This window comes from Aulostomus chinensis, chromosome 10 (genome assembly GCF_037954235.1).
Source record: "Aulostomus chinensis isolate RoL2024-O1b breed Wild chromosome 10, RoL_Achi_v1.0, whole genome shotgun sequence".
Lineage (NCBI taxonomy): Eukaryota > Metazoa > Chordata > Actinopteri > Syngnathiformes > Aulostomidae > Aulostomus > Aulostomus chinensis.
Window position 1 is genome coordinate 18,147,495 of NC_141329.1, and position 21,534 is coordinate 18,169,028.

At 41.7% G+C, this 21,534-nt stretch overlaps 1 protein-coding gene and 1 long non-coding RNA gene across 3 annotated transcripts in view; one reads left to right on the plus strand and one right to left on the minus strand.

The window, feature by feature from the left end:
- The first annotated feature begins 1,581 nt into the window (after window positions 1-1,581).
- Window positions 1,582-21,534, plus strand: part of dscaml1 (Down syndrome cell adhesion molecule like 1) — a 103,007-nt gene continuing 83,054 nt past the window's right edge. Inside the window, exons 1-3 of one of the 2 annotated variants that reach the window (XM_086216226.1) lie at window positions 1,582-1,796; window positions 10,629-10,949; window positions 20,167-20,313. In XM_086216226.1, coding sequence (XP_086072352.1) covers window positions 1,754-1,796; window positions 10,629-10,949; window positions 20,167-20,313 — 511 coding nt within the window. In that variant the 5' untranslated portion in view covers window positions 1,582-1,753. The remainder of the gene's footprint in view (window positions 1,797-10,628; window positions 10,950-20,166; window positions 20,314-21,534) is intronic. The other variant, XM_086216227.1, reaches the window with a different exon arrangement.
- The window catches only part of LOC147254576 (uncharacterized), a 30,285-nt gene continuing 27,796 nt past the window's right edge, over window positions 19,046-21,534 (minus strand). Inside the window, exon 4 of the long non-coding RNA XR_015118176.1 lies at window positions 19,046-19,176. This is a non-coding gene — a long non-coding RNA (uncharacterized LOC147254576). The remainder of the gene's footprint in view (window positions 19,177-21,534) is intronic.

Consider the following 21,534-nt stretch of genomic DNA (forward strand, 5'->3'; position numbering starts at 1 on the left):
ATATGTCCAAGCTTGAATATTGCATTTGAGTGTGCACGTTTGTGGGTCTGTTTGACGGAGAGGGTGTGTGGGTGTGTATGTGTGTTTCCACCTGTTACATAATAAGAGAGTGGAGGCAGAGTGTGTTGCCTTTCCTGCCACACTACAGCGGCTCTTCAGTGGGAGTGAGAGAGGCCACAGCTTGCCTCAGCTCTGTTCCACAACCAGGACTACTTTTACTTTAGACTCTCACACATTGTGCTATCTGAGAGATACACAGAGAAACTGATAGTGTGTGTGTGTGTGTGTGTGTGTGTGTGTGTGTGTGTGTGTGTGTGTGTGTGTGGAGGTGTTAAGTAGAATGATTTTTTGATGTCAGATAGATATTATGACTGAATGGACAGTGGTTGTCTGACATAGACAGCAATGTTTCAGTGTTTATTTGATTGTGAGTAATTAAAATGATGAAGTGAATGGTTGGGGATGGAATGAGAAAACCTTTTTAAAGTGATGAATATCGAGTTGATACGTTTTCTGGTGAAATATTATAGTTAGGTCAATCTTTTTTTCATTAAAAAAATGTGTAAAATGGAAAGCATTGTCTCAAACCGAAACAGTGCATAGATATAGAGCTTGGTCCATGGTCCCTTTCAAGGTGATCATAAAATATTAAGGGCTTTTTTTTAACTTGTATGATTAAAGATATACTCTTAAAAGTCACCCTGTTGATAAAGTTACATATTTAGGTTGTTTCCTGATGCTGCAAGGAACTTCAGTGTCATTGTAGAACACAAGGTTTTTAGCTCAAGGCACCTAATTGTAAGTATTTGAATGGCAAAATAGACGTTTTGGATGAGTTATCACTTTTATTTGTGATGTAAGAGCTTTAGGGTCCTTTTGGAAACTTAGATTCCTTTTTGTGCCAGAGACAAAAAGTTACATGTATATTAATATCGAGCCTTTTGAGTAAAGCAGTCTTCTCCATTCTCCATTCAAGCGCCCTATTTGAACATAAACCTATGGCTGTGTGTTCAGCTGAGAGGCGCCATGTGTGCCATCAGTGTTGGTGGAGAGACGCAGGTGAGCATAGCAGAGCGCAGCACAAGATCACCCCCCCCCCCCCCCCCCCAATGAAACTGCTGCTTCTTTGCGCTGCTTCCCCGCCCTCGCTTGGAATTCTCCCTGCAAAATCCCCATGGTCGTCTTTGACTTTCAAATGACAAATTGTGTTGCTTTGGATAAATGTACTTCCCCTTCTGTGCTAAAAAAAACAGTGTTTCATGGAAATTCGTAAGTTGATTCACATGGAAAATACGTGCTTGCGCTTCCATCCAAATGTTGTTTTTTATGCTGCCTGGGTAAAAACAAGCTCTAAACGTCTTCCTTGAAAACAATTCTAGATATTTGTTGTTTGAACGTCATGTCTCTGTTAGATTAAAGCATCCATCCATCGTGCGTAATACAAGTGGTTTCCGATTCATCCGCGAGTGGTGCGTATAGTTTACCTCTCCATCACGGCGCATCATTAGGACACCGGGGGTGGGGCGACAGCAGCCTGTCCCGGTAAGGGGAGGAGAGAACAGGGAGCAGAGGCGGTACTTTCTCCGCGGTTCGCTTCTGAGCGCCGGAGAGTGTGGGACCAGGGCTGGAGAGACCGCCAGGGAGCATCAACAGAACCAGTCCAGCACGGAGCCCCGCCTGGCTGACCGCTGCATCGTGCACTCTTCTTGGGGACTGCACACCATTCCTGAGAAATATAACTGCTTTTAATGGCATGTGGCTTGTAACTTTACTTCTGCTGTATTCTTTGCAAGAAGGTAGGTCGCAAATGCATCTCTTCAAGTGTTGTTATCTGCATGCTGCCTCCCTCTCCTCAGTGCTGAAGTTGGCTATGTGTGTGTGTGTGTGTGTGTGTGTGTGTGTGTGTGTGTATTAGCTTATCAGTTTGATAAATGTTGCTGGTCTGAAGTGATTCAGGTAATAAAAGAAGGACAGATGAGTCATATTAAACTCCAAATAGTCTCCAGAGGAAGCGTAATAAGCTTTTTTTTCTGGGAATGATTGCCCGATAAGCTTTCATTTTCCTCCCGAATGGCAGCTGGGATTCAGCTTCTAGTGTCTCATGTTGATTTGCTGATGATAAGAGTGCAAATCAGCAAAGCCGAATATGATTAAAATCAACGTGCACTTTAATTTGGAGAGAAAACAGCAAAATCTCCAAAGTGCACACTATGATCGTCAAGATGCAAAAAAGACAACGACATTTGCATCTTGCATGCTAAATATGTGGATTTGTCATGAATATGGAGGATGCTGAACAGGAGGTGAGGCTGATACGATCTGCAGGCGAGCGCACAGAGAGACTGGCGACCTCGATGGCTGATGTGGCCACAGCTGTGGGGTGTTTACGCATAAAAGTGAAACGGGGACTTTGATGTGGACCTATTGGCTGACTTTTTTGCCCTGTCCCAACAAAAATGAGACGTTATTGCGCGTGACATGTCAAAAGAAGGTTGTCCCCTCGGGGTTTAAACGTAATTTTTCCTATCATTTCATCTGAGGGAGGAACACTAAAACATAAACGCCAGTTAGTGTCTGGGGCTGTGTGGCAACAGGGGTCAATACATTTTATGAGGGATATGTGAACTGAAGCTCGGGGTATTGAGCGCTGGCCCTAAATTTGCACATAATGTGCCCCAGTTGGGTATTTAAAAGTCGAGGCCAAATATTATTTTCTTTGATAAAACGCAGGAGCGTCAGTGAATGCAGTTGTTATCTACCCTACTCTAATTATTCATCCACCATTTTCTGTGGCACCAGATTCTGCTGATTGGCTTCGCTCTAAATTCTGCAGATGGAAGAGACTGATTGCATTTGTATTTAAATGTAAAAATGTATTTTCGTGTTGGCAGGTATAGGCCTATGAAATTTTAAGCTCTTAAAGGAAAAAAATGAGTCAATTTTTAAATTTTTTTTGTCATTTTAACATGTTAAAACGCAGGATTATGTGACTGCAGATGCCTGACTTTTGACCTTATTAGATGACAAATTTGATATTAACCCACAATTTATAGATGATTGCGGGGAGAATGTGAGCCTCATGGTCCTGGTTATTGGCCTTGGCAGTGCCCTCTGCCAGGCTGCAGTTGCGGAGAAGGCTCGCCGCTGTTTTGTTGTATGTCATTGGATTACAGGGTCTATTTTGATTATACACATTGTACATCACCCAGTCCTGTGACTGAACGAGATGTAGTGTGTGTGTGTGTGTGTGTGTGTGTGTGTGTGTGTGTGTGTGTGTGTGTGTGTGTGTGTGTGTGTGTGTGTGTGTGTGTGTGTGAGTGTGAGAGAGAGGAGAGAGGGGTTGGGGGCTGCAAAAAGCCACTGGAGCGGAAAGAGTGCTTGAGATGGGAGAGATGTAGATAACGCAGTGGAAAACAAACTTCCATGTTCGCTGTTTTTCCAACGCCATGTTCCACCCATTCTGCACGAATTGGCTGCAGTCTATTGTTCCAGGTGCTGTTTGTGTATTTTAGATGTGTGTTAGTTTTTAATAAACTTTATTTTCAGGGGGAAAGACAGGTCTATTATCATACATGCATATGCATTAGTACTGCGTATTTTCCTGGCTCGGCCGCGCCTCCTAAAATGGCTCACATTTTCCTGCTTATATGTTTTGCATCATTATGTTTCAGTAATATGAGCTTATATTATAAAGAAAATATTATATTAAATATTCATCGTTTTGTCATTAGTTGGCCATTTGTGTCCATATTACTGAGCGGTTGTTGCTGTTTGGCTGCGTATCAGAACACCTGCACTCCTGAGTGCAGAGAGGAGGGGGAGAGGAGAGAGAGAGAGAAAGAGAGAGAGAGAGAGAGAGAGGTAGATAGATGGATAGATAGTAGGAGAGGAGGAGGGGATACACACTTTCTTCTTTGTCATGATTTTGGAGGCTGCGTGTCATTTTATGGCGATAAAATGGAGACAATCTCAGCTGAGGGCTGTGTGGGAATGTGCGTTTGGGCCTGACAGGCCGGACCAGGGCCTGAAAATTAGAAATTGTTTAAGTAATCATTTCATTTAAGATATTTTGGTATAATTTAGAGGTAGGGTCGTCTTTGGAATGTGGATTAAGGAGAACCTAAATGAACATGCGTTTGTTTTTGAATTAAAATGCCAAAATGGAGTGAGGGAGACAGAGTGAGAGCTCTTGCTTTAATAATTTCATCAATTAATGTCATTCCGGTTTTATCCAGTTTCTGTCGACAGGACTCCTGCATCCATCTCATATTCAGATGAAACTGAATATTGACTGCATTGATCCTGCAGAGATGTAAACTGGCTTCTGTTTTGTGTTAGCATTTTATTTTTTATTCAGACATTTGATGGATCATAACCAACTTAATTTCTGTCTTGTCTTGAACCTAACGTGTGTGTCTTGTCTACAGTATTTCTTTTAACAAAATGGTACACGCAATCTCTCTCTCTCTCATTTATATACAGTTGAGTAGTCTGACTTCGGTTGTATCACACCTGCCGAAGATCACCCATGTGTGTGTGTGTGTGGGTGTGGGGGGGGGATTCTTCTTTTTCCTTTACACTGGATTCCTGCGCTTCCATCCCGCCCTGATCCGTGGTGATGCAGAGCTGCTGCTGCTACTGCTGCTGCTGTGTGTAGATTTGCAATGAAAATAGATCCCAACTAGAGGAGAAGTGGTCGGAGGGGGAGCCCGGTAATTGCGGTATGAGTCAGACTGGTGCTGGCTGCAAGGCTGCAGCCGCAAGATGCTCTCAGGGATGTTGCTTTTTTATTTGTCAACTGAGTAGCTGATTGAAGTAGGCTAACAACTCTCTATAGCAATCATGAGTGTGTGTATGTTTGGTGGGGGATGCATTTGGGTAGTTGGATGTGTTACAAACAGTTCAAGAGTAACTATTTTTGTCTCTATCACGTACAGTGATCTGTGGGCTTCTATGCGTATTTTACGAATTCAATTACGATGTTTCACCCTAACAGAGGAACCCCTCCTCTCGCGTTGAGTAACTAATACCAACCATTATATAAAGACTTGTTTGTGAACATGAAGCCAAACTGAATTTAAAACAGGGCCATAACACACACACACACACACACACACACACACACACACACACACACATATGTCACTTGGTGTCTGCACACAACTTGTCAGGTTTCTTAGTCAGAGAAGAGAGAGAGAGAGAGAGAGAGAGAGAGAGAGAGAGAGAGAGAGAGAGAGAGCGCTCCACAGAATTGCACAGTATAACAGCTACATGTGACTCTCAGGTTAACGCGCCTCCCTCGTTGTGCTCCGGCGAGCAAAGCTTGTTGTCATTGTCAAGTGTATGCGCGCTGCGTTTGGCACAATGGTGGAGACACAGACACCGTCTCACACTCAGGCTGAACCTGGTGTGTGTTTCTAGAGACCAATAAACGGTCAGTTGCTATGATATGGTCATTCACATTCAGGTATTGTCTTTAGGACGCAGATTCTTTGAGACAGTTGGACGATAGCTCACAATAAAACTTGATGAGGGGGATAATCTTACCGCGTTCTCCATGGCGCGTCGGTCATCCCAGCATGAATGAACAGGAATGTCTGTCAGTTAATTCAGCAGTGCAACTTAAAGAGAAGTTGATTTTGACCTCTCACTCAACAGGTTTTACACACAATAGTCAAGTTTTCCTCACACACATTGATGGGGCGAGTTTTGTTCGACAAAAAAAAAAGAAACATGCACGCCCAAACCAAACTTTCCCACAGTCGTCTCCTTTTCTCCTGCTCTGTTTCTGGCACTTTCTCACACAGAAAGTTACATAGCTCCAAATCTGATTTCACAGCAAAAGAAATCAGACGTTTGAAGTGAAAGATGCTGAAAGGACTACTTGATATTTTACTGACACTGCATAAACTGTGAATATAGTCGATTGGTTTCATCCCAAATACCCCCACCCCCCTTCTGGTAGAACACAAAGACTGAAACACATTGTCATGCAAACATAATTCACGTCTCTCTAGCTTAAGTCATTGTATAGTCAATGAGCAACAGCTCCATCGAACATATCTTTCTGCCATATTTCTGTAGCTTCACAGCAATGACTATTGCGACTGAGTCGAGTGATTCAGTTGTTATTGTAGCAGAGGTTGTTTTGTGTGCTGTTATCTCTAATGCTACATGGTTCACCACATTGTAAATGCTTGCATGTATACATGTCCAATATGAATGGATATTTATGTAGTGTGTGTGTGTGTGTGTGTGTGTGTGTGTGTGTGTGTGTGTGTGTGTGTGTGTGTGTGTGAAGGCACGACAAAGGAGAATGTATAGCTCTGTTTCTTTTTGCACATGAATCTCTCTTTGTGTGTGAGTGTGTGCGTGTGTGTGCGTTTGTGTGTGTGTGTGTCTGTGTGCGTGTGTGTGTGCGTGTGTGAATGAATGTAGATGAGAAAGAAAAAGCTGCATTATGCATAGCCGTTCACCATGGGCAATATCCTTGCTTCTCCAGCATACATATTCATACTCCATTTTCATATCCACTGCAAAAACAGAAAAAGTGCAAATATATTTGAGTGTACAGCAAAGACATATTTGAGTCAAAAGAAGCACAGAAAATGAATCATCAAAGATATAAAGAAACGTGGAGGTTAAAAAAAGCATTAAAAGGAGTCACCTGACAGGATGTTTCTGGGTTTTTACCCCAAAATGAGTTTGACCTTCTTGTAATCAATATATGCTTGAAGAAGGCAATCGTGAACAGATGAGTAGCTCCTTCGGCCCCTCTTTTCTCTGCTGGGGCCTTGGTTGAATGTGGCCTGGAGCTATGGCAGGTGAATGATAACCATCTGAGATAGATTTTGCCCCAGCGAAGACAAAACCAGTGACCGGATACTGGAATGTGTTTCCGATACTGATGTCATTCACAGTTCAGCTAACTTCGCTCACAGATATCAGAAGGATTTTGCCACTCCGTTCATCCTATTTGCCATATTCCATAGCTTGCTCCACCATTAACCACAACATTAGACATGTCACCAATCCATGAAAACAGTTCAAATAAATGGCTTTGGAATAGATTTACACTTGATACATTTGTGCGTATTTACTACAGCTTCAAGATGGTGACCATGCCAACAACAAACAAAACAACAACAATAATGATGATATTCAACAAAACAGGCTCTGGTATCCAGTATCAGTAGCTGACATTAACTGGAATTGTATCCACATCTGATCTTCTTTTCCTGCAACTACTAAACTAAGTTCAGATGAAAATCATGTGATTTCTGTCAAGGCTAAAACTGATCATTTTAGACAAAAGATCCACCTCCTTAACTGTCTACCCTGCACTCTTAGTTTTATATTTCAAAGTGAAAGATTACTGCCAAGGGCTCATCAGTGTCATCATGATGGAATTTTCACAGGAGGCCACAATCAGCGCACAATTTGTTTGATGAGTTTGGAACATCTCTTTTCTTTGCTTGCATGTATGTGTGCATATGAACTCAATGACTTGAATTCATACTGTAGGGCAAAGTGCTTAACCATCACATCCTAAGCTGATACCTTTTAGTACCAATTAATATCAGAACAATATTTAGCATTTGTTTTGGCATCGCTGGATGGGTTTTCGTTTTATTTTTTTTGATAAGAGAAGATAGATAAGAGAGAAGATACAACTAATCTCAGTGAGTGATGAACCAGATTATATGCAGAATATATGCAGCAAATACACTTTTTTTTCTTTTTCCTTTTACTGTACATATAAGATACAGGTATCATGTATAAACCTAGTCTCCAACCCACAAATCTGACGAATCACAGATTAACAATCGGACAGCATTTTGCTGAGAAAAATCCCCTCAAATAATCCCATTCTAAAACTGTATTATTCGCCATCTTTTGTGTGTGAGCTGTCATAGCTGGAGTAAGTTGTTGTTGTGAAGAGATCCGGCTTCTAAAAATAGCATTTGTCGTCAGAGAGAAGCAGGTCACTGATATCTGTTAATAGTTTCCTGCGCATTTGTTTGGTGTGCACACATTTCTATGTGTTTGTGTTCCTCACCAAGAAGTACACTGTGGCACTCTCCGTGGTGCTGAAAGCACAGATCTGTCAGCCGAGCAGATGCCGAGAATGACTGACATGGATTCACTTGGAAGGATGGATTGAACTTGACCTGAATTTGAATTTTCGAACACTGAAGATCTGCTCTAGTTTGAGCTGGTAGGGCCAAGAACAATGACAGTCCTCAGCATTACTCCGCTGCCGCACATGTGCACACATTTACACACGCACACACAAACACATAAAAGGCACACACACACTTTCTAGTGCTCTGTGACCAAGAAATGATTACAGCTTTTTTTTCTGCACACCTCAGCCTCTGCTCTTAACGGAATTTGACATCAATAACCGAAGCAGTCGTTTAACATGAACATCTCCGTCCACTTGAACTTAATGCACACACACACGCACACGCACACACACACACACACACACACACACACACACACACACACACTCATCCTGACACCTTTACTCTTGAGCACCTCACCCCAACTAGTCACCTGTATGCTGTCAACAATATTGCACTCTCCTTACACTCCACACCCACATACGTGCATGAGACATGGACATCGGCCTCCCACGGCAGCATGATTACAGGGTGGATAGACTGTATGTGTGTTAAATGTGAAAGGAGATTATGTGGGTTTAACTCTCTGCGTCTGGCATACAAATTCCAATCACATAACTTTGTCTGTCTGTAGTCTGGCAGGAAAAAGATGAGAGAGAGTAGATTTGTTTGTGAAGTCAGGAAGAATGGTGGAAGATGAAAAAGAGGAAGCTCAAAAAGATAAAAGATGGAGGGATAAAGACAGAAACTCAAGATACAATAGAGGAGAGATTGAAAATCACCTTATGTTAGTCCCCTAATCCCCATATTTTACTGTTTCCTCACATGAGTCACCCTATTCAAGCAATTTTATTAATGCTATTGTGTTGTGTGTGTTATACTGGGCAGAATAGATACAAAATGACTTGTATCAATCATTAATCCATGCTCTTGCAATGCATCGAGAGCTTCGAAAGGCAGCCAGTGGGCTTTCTGTATTTCTTTTGATTCCTGGTGACTAATGATATTCATACATGTAGATGATCCATAGAAATTAGAGCCTAAATGACATCTGATAGCATCTTTATGTCTCCATTGATGTGTCCTAGCCAACACCCCATTTTCCTCCAGCACAGTGAGAACTAAAGAGATGGGGCTAATCCAGGCATTGTTGACACAATCCAGGAAAAGGGATTAATTAAGTATCATTGTCTGAGAAGAAAATTCTCTGGCTCGGGGCACAGCGTCTTCCCCTGGCCCCCGGCCAAGCTGAGCTCAGCACATCTTTGTACTCAACTATACCCCCACTCCCTACTTAAAACGTACCCCCCCCCCCCCATCCCAGCTAAGACACAACCAAAACACATTGATCTTATAAGCCTCCTCTACCCGCTTCAGAGTGGAAGGCAATATATAAAGTCCATCTTCCCACAGAATAACTGATCTGGTGGTATTATAGAGTAATGTACATTCTTAAGATGTGCAGTAGTTAGCTACGCATGTACTTTTGTGTGTGTGTGTGTGTGTGTGTGTGTGTGTGTGTGTGTGTGTGTGTGTGTGTGTGTGTGTGTGTGTGTGTGTGTGTGTGTGTGTGTGTGTGTGTGTGTGAGGTGTGGTCAGTAATACTTTGTTTACAGTAGTTTTTATTCCAGTGAAGCAGGGAATTGACTCAGGGAGAAAATTTTAGAACACACTGTGCCCAAAAGTCTTAACTAGGACAAATAAAACATGGAGATACAGTAGTGGGTTTTTGTTGTTGTTGTTTTTTTACCATGTGATACATGATAGTCCAGGTGTTTTATTAGTCATTGCTGAAGAAACTTTACATTTGTGTTATGTTGCAAGATCAAAATGTTTTAAACTAATATTTAGAATTGACAAAATATCTGGTAAGTAAATTATTGGTCCCACAGCTTAAAAGCTGTTATCCTCACAGTTAGGCGGTTCAACAAATGGTTTTGGTGTTGTCACACTCATTGTATAACTCTTGTTTAGGGCTTGATTGATTGTGTTACTTTTATGGTACCAACCAAATTGTTTCAGTACGAGTGGGTATCAGAAGCACCTTGTCATTAATTAACTAAAGAGTAAATGTCCAAGTTGCAAATTATTCTTTTTCGTTGTAAAACTGCTTAGAGTTGGTAAATGCCAATGTGCCAAAGGATAAACCTGAAGAGTTGAAAAAAGTCAGTTAAAACTCACTTAGTTAAACTGGTCTATATTCTCATGTTATGAAACTGTTTTTAGTGTGTGAAAATGCAAAGCTATCAAAGTTAAAGTTCTATTAGAGATGCTGGAAATATTTGAAGGACACCTAGCTAAGTTCTGTTCCAGCATTCTCTGTGTTAGCTACCTGTGTGTTTCGTGTTGAATGGTTTCACAGTATTTATTTTTTTTTACCGGAATGTAGTCAGTATTTACAGATGTTATTCAGCTTTCATGTTCAGTTTGAAGCACAGTTTGAATGATGAGTAGAGTTATTTCTCAGCACTGACTTCTCCCCCTCTCTCATCCCAACAGTCAACAGTGAGGATGTTGTCTCTACGCGGCTGTACTTTGTGAACGCCTCCCTGCAGCGGGTGACCTTCTCCAGCTCGGTGGGGGTGTCCCTGCCCTGCCCTGCGGGCGGCGCCCCCCATGCCGTCCTGCGCTGGTACCTGGCCGCCGGAGACGACATTTACGACGTGCCCCATATCCGCCACGTGCACGCCAACGGCACCCTCCAGCTCTACCCCTTCTCTCCCTCTGCCTACAACAGCATTATCCATGACAACGAGTACTTCTGCACTGCTGAGAACCAGGCAGGCAAAATTCGCAGCCCCAGCATTCACGTCAAAGCAGGTGAGGATGGGCACAAGGATGGATTAGCTTCCAGGAAGTGAAGTCTTTGTGCACTTTGAAAAACCGCACTACAGAGACTGATGGGACACTTGCCCTCCTACTTCCAAAATGATTATCATTGATTAAGGAACATGGTGGGGCTGGGTGGTATAGCCAAAATTGTAATTGCCATTCATTTTTTTTGTACAAGTATATATCCATTTTAATCGTGATAAATATTAAATCATTGCTTTTTTTAACTTTTAGACTCTGATTTTTTTCTCCTGATTTAATATAGAGTGGTTAATGCCAGAATTAAACTTCAAAATCTGGGCTCAAGTCTCCCAAAAATCCCAACGTCCTTGAATTTTTCATTTTACTCAGAAAATATTATTGTTTTTTTTTTTGGACAAATTTGCACAGTATTGGAAACTGCTGGTACTCGTTCACTGCTTTGCTTGTCTCACTCGATATTGTTTTGGTGTTCTGTACTGTAATTTCTTACTTTCAGCAGGTAATCTCGTTTCATATAACATATACTCACATATAATGTCTTTTTAGTTGGACTTTCCAAAATGGAGAAGCTGAGTGAACTCTCCTTTCTATTATAACTTCATATTTCATGTTTGTCATTTCAGCTGCTTTTTCTTTGGTTTCACAGTTCATTTTCACTCTTTTTTGACTCCGCAGCTCTTACCACCAGCCTGTTAGCCAAGCCACTATTAATGTTAACAAAATGGACCACTATCACTATTTTACGAGTCACTGCTCACTGCTGTGCTTCAAAATAAAAGCATGCTGCCTCTTAACATTAAATACCACCAACATAAGAAATATTTGATCATATTTCTATCGTGAAAATTCCTACATATTGCTGTATTGCTTTATCACCCAGCCCTAGGCTGAGGCTCTCCGCTAGGCTAGCCAAGAACATACTAATTTCTAACACTATGACAGTGGCACAGACAGCCGATACCACCTAAGGGATAAACATCTCATGTGCACTTAGCTCAGACTAACTTCACCATCACATGAGGTAATGTGAGATCTGCAAGCAGATGCGGTTTCAGAACAGGGAGCAAGAGGCACGATGCAGACGGTGTACTCAGATTTTACCTGTCCCAAGTGGCAATGCTAAGTTTCACTATTGAGAGAATTCTACTTGTACAGAATATGAATGCACTGTGTTAAAGATGTGGAGTAACAAAAATTCATATTTCCTTTCCAAATTTGGAAAGCGGACTTTTAAGTCCTGCATTGTGTACATGCATCTTTTCTAGCTTGCTTGTATCGTCTGCCTTTGTTCATGCATCGGTAGTCTTCTTTGCATGTTACCACCATCAACTGTCAAACCATGGCCATAGACATGAGCCAGTGTAGTTTTTTTGCTCATGTACAAACAATGCTGAAACCAATCGCAGTAGTGGCATCATCTACATTATACCATAAATAACTCAAAGAACACCATAATGTGTGTAATTACTGTAGACATTCATAATTTTAGTGCAACTGTAAATTACCTTGCTGCACCCAAGCACCTTTAAAAGTGGACTCCAGATCGGCAGTTGGACTGCTGTCATAAGGATACAAACTTTGCTCCTCATGGGTGGGTGGAATTTCATGAAATCATGCTATCTTGAACCTGTGTATTAAAATCCTCTCAAAGACAGACACAAAGACAGTTGGTCAGGTGACCTCTCAGCACACACAGCCAAGGTCAAAGCTGGAGAGTGGTGCTGAACATACTGAGGGAAGGTGTTACATCTCTTTTGTGCACACACACATACACACACACACACACACACACACACATACACACACACACACACACACACACACACACACACACACACACACACCAACTACACTCGCAAGAACGTCACGAATGTGGCTTAATGTGATACACGCCTGATGTGCAAAAACAACAAACACACACATGTATGTTCACATGCACTCAACCACAGACACCAGACACACACTTACATGCACAACAGCCTGTGTGTAACTCATGCCAGCAAGCCTCCTGTCTCCCAGTCTCTCCATCTGTCCACTGGAAAGTCCCCTAACTACAACCTACAACTACACACACACCGACACCACACACACACACACACACACACACACACACACACACACACACACACACACACACACACACACACACACACAGCCGTGTTTGTCAAGTTGGCTCTTGGTGTTTAGTTGCCAGCTCTTTGTCAGGGTGTTTGGCAGGAGTGATTTTGGAGAGTCAGCTACAGACATGGAAAGATGTGAACATAATCGTGAAAAAAAGTGGATTTCTAGTCATGTTAATAACTAGGCAGAACCGTTTTCCTGTGTTTTTCTTCGTTTTTCTTCCTCATCTCTCTCTTTCTCACACACACACACAAACACACACACACACACACACACACACACACACACACACACACACACACACACATCCATATGGCCTGTGAGGTCCCTGGAGGGGGACAGTCCCTCCAGTGTGAGTATGACCTTCTATCCAGCCTCAGTGTTGGGATGACCTTCCCTCCCAAATAATTACAACAATTAATCAATTAAATGCTGAGGCATCCACAACTCCACAGCTCCATAGCCAGAGCTCACATGCATATTTGTGCACCTCATTACCTCCAAAGTCCTGCATAACACACACACACACACACACACACACACACACACACACACACACACACACACACACACACACACACACATACATATAGTACGCACTCACACACGCACCACAGTGTGCACACACTTCCAAGCTATCATACACATCCACATGCAGTTGCCATGGGTGACAGAGGCGTTGACGTTGGGGTGTGGCACGCCCTGTCTCAGGTGGCACAGAGAATGATGACAGCTGACAGCCATCAGTGTTACACCTCCCAAAAAAATCTCCTCCACCTCCACTCGGCATGGCCATTGGTGTCTATCTCCCTTGCTGTCTATCAGTATCTCCCTTCTCTTCACTTCTCTCTCCATCCCTCCCCCTCTTTCTCACCCTCTCCCACGTCTGCTGATTGTGGCCCAATAATAGCGCAAGCACCTGTCTGGATAGCTCTACATTCATGAAAGTCACTATGTGGGCTGCTTGTTTTCCTCTTTCTCTTTTTTTTTTTTGGCTTTGCCATAGTCTATAATGTAGGTTCTGTATCCACAAGTACTCAGGCTACTCAAACACCGCACTTAATGTCAACAGTCACCATGAAACTCAAGAATTAATGTGTTTAATTGTGAATCATTTGAGATTGATGTATGTTAAGGTGTGGAAAATACATCAATACAAATTTGCAATTATGAGGTATTCATGATTTGTGAAAAAATGATTTTTGATTTCGCTTACTCACCTCAGATAGTTTTGTTGCATTTCAGTTTAACCCTATCGTCATACAATATGCGCTGTAGCATATATTTTAGTGGTAATTAAAAAAAAAAAGTTTAAGATCTTTTCCTCAGTCAGTTTTCCCAAACTGTAACACTATGGTAAGAAGTTAATCCATTGCTTCAGAACTCTAAATTCTCTGACCTTGTCACGTGAAGATTCCATTCCGTTGATAGGCTTCCTTCACCCAAGTAAGTACTAAAAGCACAACTACTGAACAAGTTAATTATATGTAAGATAATCTTATTGTTGGCTTTATTGCTGGCTTAACTTTGACCTTTAAGTGAATTCACCTTGAAGTTCATATACTTTACCACGGACCTTGAAATAAATACTAATTGTAGTAATAAACAAGCAGTCATCTTAAATTGTGTTTTATCGATACATTGAACTTAGTTTGTTTTTAAACTCCTGTTGGGAAGCCTCACATTTGACGTTTGGATTTCTGCAATCATATGATCATATTTGGTGGAGCTTGAACAAAATGATGAGACTTGACTTGCTGTTAGCAATAAGTTCCAGCAACAACAGGTCACCCCTGCTTAATATTAAGCTTGTCAGTTTCCTTAAAAGTTTCCCTTTTAATGCAGATGAAAAGGTCGATTTGTTTTTCATCACCCACTTCAAGATAAAAGGCAAATGTCGAGAAAAAAAGTCGAAATGTCGAGAAAAAAGTCGACATACAATGTCAAGAATAAAGTCAAAATTCAATGTCGAGTAAAAATTCGACACATAATGTCTTGTATGAATGTCTTGAATTCTCTTCCAAACTTGTGCGGTTTATCCTTCGGAATAGCCGCAGTTTTTGGCACAGTCTCTTTAAAGTCCTAGTACTGATAACTACAGTGTGTTTGTGAGCTAAAACAGAAAGTATTTCTTTGTTACTAAAGCCAAGTTGGAAGTACAGTTTCACCAGTTCATCAAACTGCCACCACAGGATTTTGTAGAAGTAATCACATATGCTGATTGTTACAGTCTCAAAAGGTCAACTTTATTCTCGACGTTATATTTCGGCTTTTTCTTGACATATTAGTTGGATTTTTTCTTGACTTTTCAACTTTTTTCTCAAAGCGCATGATGAAAAAAATCTGCCTCTTCTCATTTTTTTTTTCTCATGGGTGGCCCTAATACTCTTCTGTGTCAAACTCAAGTGGCAACTCAAAGCACTGCAGTTTCTGACATGTTGTCTTCCATTTTCAGGCCTGATCTTCCCCTAGGAAAGGACCCTCAAGGGTCAAAGCATGTGTTTGTAAAGAAGGAAAGGAAGAGAGCTTTTTCTAACAAATCAAATTACATGATGACTTACGTGACGTGTGAGTTTTCCTCTAAAAAAAACAAGCTTTTCCATACAAACGCTTTACGCTGGCAGGGTGTTCTGTCTAAAGGTTTTACTTTTGAGTACCCAACACCTTCTTTCACAGACAAAATAAAATTAAATGAGAACACCTGTTCACTAAGCGCACCCATCTCCCTTTTGTCCTGACTAAAACAGACAAACCTGTTCAGACTCAGGCCAAGACAGCGGGTGTTAAGCTCCCTCTCCTCCGTCTGCCCTCCTCCTCTTCACTTCCCTGGCTGACATTTCTTTGCTAATGCAGCAAGTAGGGGACCCTGAAACTGATGCATAATGACAACTACTGCGTCTCCTGTTGTATCCATTTAGTAACAAAACCTGCTTCCATTAATTTCTCTTGCATTTCATTATATTTTTCCTTCTCTTGCTCTCCTTGCCAGTGTTTTTTTTTTTTTTTTTTTTTTGCTGCTCTCTTTATGAATAAGTAAATGCAGTATTTGGTTTCCCCATCGTTAATTATTGAAGCGACAGTGATACAGGACTTGCCTCCCAGTGCGCCCAGTGCACCAGACCCATGTTTTAGCTCGTTCCTAGGCAACCAGGCTGCATATAGTCAGGCATCAGTAACATCCTAATGATTCTGCTGCGCATGTGATGAGGGGGAGTGCAATTTACACACAAATCGGTCGGGCTACCACTTGCATCCTGTCACAAACCTTAAAAGAATGAATATGTAATGTTTTTTTTTCCTCTGTGTCTTTCATATCTTGGATTAGAAATACATGTTAAATGACTATACAATCACAATAGTTGCTTTTTATAGGAGCTGGTTACATTGATGGGTACAAGGGTGTTTTGAAATACATGGTTATTTGAATGATGACAAGATTGTTTCCACAGTAATTACAGGAAGTATGGGATAAGATGGAGTCAAATCACAGGAAGTACAATCCTGTAGTGATCTTGACTGAGATCGGGATTCCCAAATGGATTGACATTTATTGGCTGTCGTCACTGTACCTAACATTTACAAATTGTCAAGCTGATTTTAAACACTCTACGAGAGGCTCAGCGAGCATTGGGAATTTTCCTTGCTATTGATGAGAGGCAGCAGGGTCAATCAGAGAGTAAATAAATGATTGAAAGAATTAGCTCTGCCACAGCCACCAAGGCTACTCAGTCAATCCCTGCTATTGATCTGCAGGTAGACACCATCAATGAAAAGCACTGCCTGTGTAGATGAAGAATTGAAAGAAAGACTTGATTGGAATTATTTGTCCTTTAGGTTGTGATTTATTTACAAATGAATCCTCGGCTCACATTAGTGGCTGGTTTTTCAAGTGACCAAAGTGAAAAGTGATCTGCTCTCCAGAGGATATCTCACTGACACGATTGATAGAGAACAGTGAAAGAGGAACAAGGCCTAAAACCTGGAAGTAATTGAATGCCCAGTTCCCTTGTCTCAAATTCAGTGGTTTTTGGGTTAAATGCCTGAAATAAGGCCTATGGTTAACACGAACTAAAGACATTTCCGCTTTTTGTTTTAAGATTTCTAAATTCCACATTCATAGATTTTGAACTCTTAATGACTACAGAGGTTGTCAAGGGGCATTAGCTGTCAACACGAAAAACACAGATGAAGTGCATCCATATAAACAGTCTGTGTGGATTGCTTAAGAGATGGCATGCAATGGCAAAAATGCAAAGTTGGAAAGTTGTCGTCTGCTGATTTAACAAAGCTGTTGTAGTAGTTTTAAAGCGTTAACTGAATGTCAACCAGCTGTCTTTGCTTCTATGCTTGTAACTCCATGCGAATGTCTCAAGTTGCTATACCGACTGTAAACAATGAGCAGCAAATGGAAGGAAGACCTTTTGGACTGGATATCCATTGGCTACACTGAAACCCTGAAATCCTGGCCATTGTTCATAGAGGTCAAGTTGTGAGACATAGCCAATGGTTCAGAGATGGAACAGCAGTCTGATGTTAGCTTTTTACTTTCAGCGAATGCATTATAAAACCCACAAAAAAATATTGAAAATAAAATGCAGTTTCTTTGTGGAAATTATCTCAAGGAAGAAAAAGAAACAGAAATGTGCAAGTCTCATAAACTTTTGTTTTCCACATCGCTTGTTTCCAAACTTTTGATGTAAACGCTCCCCTGGCTTATGGTGGAGGGGACCCATGTTGATGCTAATTTCTTGGTTAGCTGAGGACAAAGAGGCAGCATGGTAAAACCACACTTAGGAAAACTACTCTTATTTGGACACGTGCTGAAATGTTATATTGCAACAGTTTTGACAAAGTGCTATTTCACAAGAAAACACAGAGAGGTTCGAGGTTCAGCCAATCCTGGAAAGAAATTGACTAAGGTAAAAGCAGTTGATGGAGTCACTTTAAGGTGAAAGACTCCCCAACATTTGGACAAGGACATTGGCTCTGGTTCCACAGGGTTCCAGTGACAGTGGCGGCTGGCATAAAGCATTATTAATGACCGAGGAAACTGGCCTTCAGGCTAGGCGTTAATTATATCACTGGAGAGCTGGGGGAGAGAGCGAACACACCGGAGGGCGGGGTCACTCCCTGTGTTTTGTGTGTGTGTGTGTGATTTGCATTGTTAAGCCATTACTGTCCTCATTTCTAAGGGAAGCCTGGTGAATAGCAGTGATAGATTGTGATGCCAGAAACACTCCCCAGCATGGGCCCCATTTGATTTCTGTAATTGTGTTTTCCACATCTTAAGCATTACTCATCTTATACATTTTTGCCTCATGTCAATGTTATTGGGAATTTTTTTAAATGGCATCGTTAGGTGAGTAAGGCTATGTCAACACAGCTCCTCTCAGCCCAGTGTTCATTCACACTAACGTGACCTTGAAATACCAGTTCGTCCTCTTCACCCAAATGATACATTCATTTAATTTCACTTTATACTATTTATTTAATGAATATGCATGCTCTGATTCAGCATTTCTCATCCCTGGCTAATCTAAATGTGACAGAGTTAACTGGAGAGATAATTTGGTTAGCTACAGGCTACTGTTTTCATCATTAAGCCCGTCTTAATCACCATCCTTTTTGTACACTGGCACAGATTCACTGCCTAGTGCTCTGCATGCCATGTGCAGGGGGTATGTTTTTGATGCCTGGCGCCTGCATGTGACAGTTCCATCAGCCGTGAGCAATGCTCCACTCCTTCCCGTCTCATAGCATCTGTGCTGTTATTCTTTAAAAGGCTAAGGGCCACTCACTGTGTATCCCCTTCAACACAACTCCAAGTCAACTCTCTTCACAATCATAGAAGAACACACAACACCAGCATGTTGGTCTTCCAGACCTACTTTTACTGTTACAGGACAGATATTATCTGTATTTGTTAAGGTTTTTGTTTTGTTTTGTTTAAATGACTGCAAAACAGATGCTGGAGACAAGTATGAAGGAGTAAATGATTTATCTGAGTCTTTTTTGAAAAGAGAAGATTTAGACAGGCAAGTGGAGTTTCAGCCTGTAAGCTGGCTGAAGAGCTGGTGTGGGCTGGTGTCGAGACACAGGAAAACAGGGAATCCTGGACATGAAGAGAAAAGAGCGTTAGAGCTGGCACAGTAAATACGCATTACTCAACCTAAGACCTACGTTAGCTGAGCAGCCAAGACATATATCAGGTGTGAGGAGAGGCAGGTTCTGAGGTCGAAGTAACTGTGTCCATGCGAACATGCCTTTCTTTCTTTTCTTTTTTTTTATTTTACATAAACACACATCAGCACAGGCATGACCAAATTGCAAAACAAAAATAAATACTTTTGTTAGCATCTGTGGCATGTGTGGATTAAATCCATCCATCCATCCATCCATCCATCCATTTTCTTCCACGTATTCCTGTTAAGGGTTGCGGGGGGGCTGGAGCCTATCCCAGCGGCTACGGGTGAGAGACGGGGTTCACCCTGGACAGGTCGCCAGTCCATCGCAGGGCCAACACATAGAGACAGACAACCATTCACACTCACAGCCACACCTACAGTCAATTTAGAGTGTGTGGATTAAATACATTTGGTATTCTGTTTTAATGCAATGTCAAAGGAAAGAAAAGAAAAAAAAACTATCTTGTAACTACTATATGACTTGTTTGTGTAAATAAATTATGGATGCTCTTTCTGCAAAAGGCCATCAAGGTCATCAGGAAGATAATCAATGTTGCCAAATATTACAGAAAGAGGATTCATTTCTCTTAAATGCAGCACTGAGGGGTTCTATGAAAAAAAAGTTTCTCCACTGCTGTGGGACTGAGGTAGGCTTCTACTTATTTTGAATTGTTTCTCTTTTATATAATTAAAGATGGAGTTGCTTTGGGTTCTGCACATATTTAAACAATATCTGATATTATTCGACGATTGAGTCATTAAAAGAACAGATTCATCAGCTTCATTGGTGTAAGTCCAAACTTTTTACCATAAAGGTGATCAAGGTCAATCTCCCTATCAGGGGACAGCCATTATTTCCACCAACCAGACCTTTTCTTAGTACAACTAACTTGATCCATTTTCTTCCTCTACACCAGTGTTCCGGGAGCCATACACAGTCCGTGTGGCTGACCAGCGCTCCATGCGGGGTAATGTCGCTGTGTTCAAGTGCCTCATCCCCTCTGCTGTCCAGGAGTACGTCAGCGTGGTGTCCTGGGAGAAAGACACCGTCTCCATTGTCCCAGGTAGGAACTTAAAGAATCTTGAGACCCATTACAAGCACACATCTCCACCTTTTATTTTGCTGTGCTGAAATATTCTGACACTACGCAGTGCATTGTTATCACCATATGAGCATTGGCTGACCTTTGTTTTTGCGCCTGTGTGTTTTTGTGTGTATGTGAATGTTGGTGCTTGCTGTGTTTGATCAGTTGGTCGAATGATCTACTATTCACCCCGCCATGTCAACGGACTCTTGAACATTAACCTTTTAGAGAAATTATTTTTTCCAACTAAAGCACAAATCCTGAGTTGTATCAGTATTCTAAAAATGTGATTTTCCTTCCATTCATCTCCTTGTAATGAAGATTTCCACTGGTGGTGACACTCCTCAATCGATACTAATGAATTCATTTGTGTCACTAGAATCTTGTATTTTGTCAGTGAGAGAAGATGGAGGAAGGTTTAAAAAATGGTCTTATCCTTCAAAAAGAGGCCTGATGAAATGGCCTTTGCCTGGCACATTGCTGGCTCCTCACTCACGGACTGACACTGCTGTTGTTAATAGCTCAGTACCAGGGATAAATCAGACATTTGACATGTGCGATGTGTGTGAGAGAAGGACAGAGGGTTTTTTGTGTGTGTGTGTGTCTGTGTGTCTGTGAGCTCGGGGGGGGGGGGGGGTCTAATTTGATGAGTGATAGATCTATTTAGCTGCTCATCAGAGTCGACCCCAAAGAGACTGGCCACACCTCTCCGGGTTCTGCTGCGTCTGGAACTGTTCTGTCTGCTGTATCATGGACTTCATCTGGTCTTCCCTTCAAGTACTTCCATGTTAACTAAAGAATATGAATATTTCCTTGAAAATGAGCCTCCTGCACACTGCTGTTTGAATTTTCATTAGTGTTTATGTGTGCCATGTGTATGTGTACTTTTGTGTGTATGTATGTGTGTGTGTGTGTGTGTGTGTGTGCGCTGCGTGTGTGTGTGTGTGCGCGCGCAGGCCTGTGTGGTGCAGTGTGAACATTTGCTCCATGGAGCAATGGTAAATTGTAGGGTGTCAGATGAGACTGTTTAGGTCAGATGATACGTTTTGCTCCCTGTGCCCCTCTGCCCCTTATCTGGCTCTCTGACACCAAGTACTCCTTTCATCTACCGATAGTGTGCATGCATGTGTTTGTGTGCCTCTTTGTATGGTGCCTCTGTCCTTCACATGGAGTACTCATTGATCCAGCACAGCTGTAGTA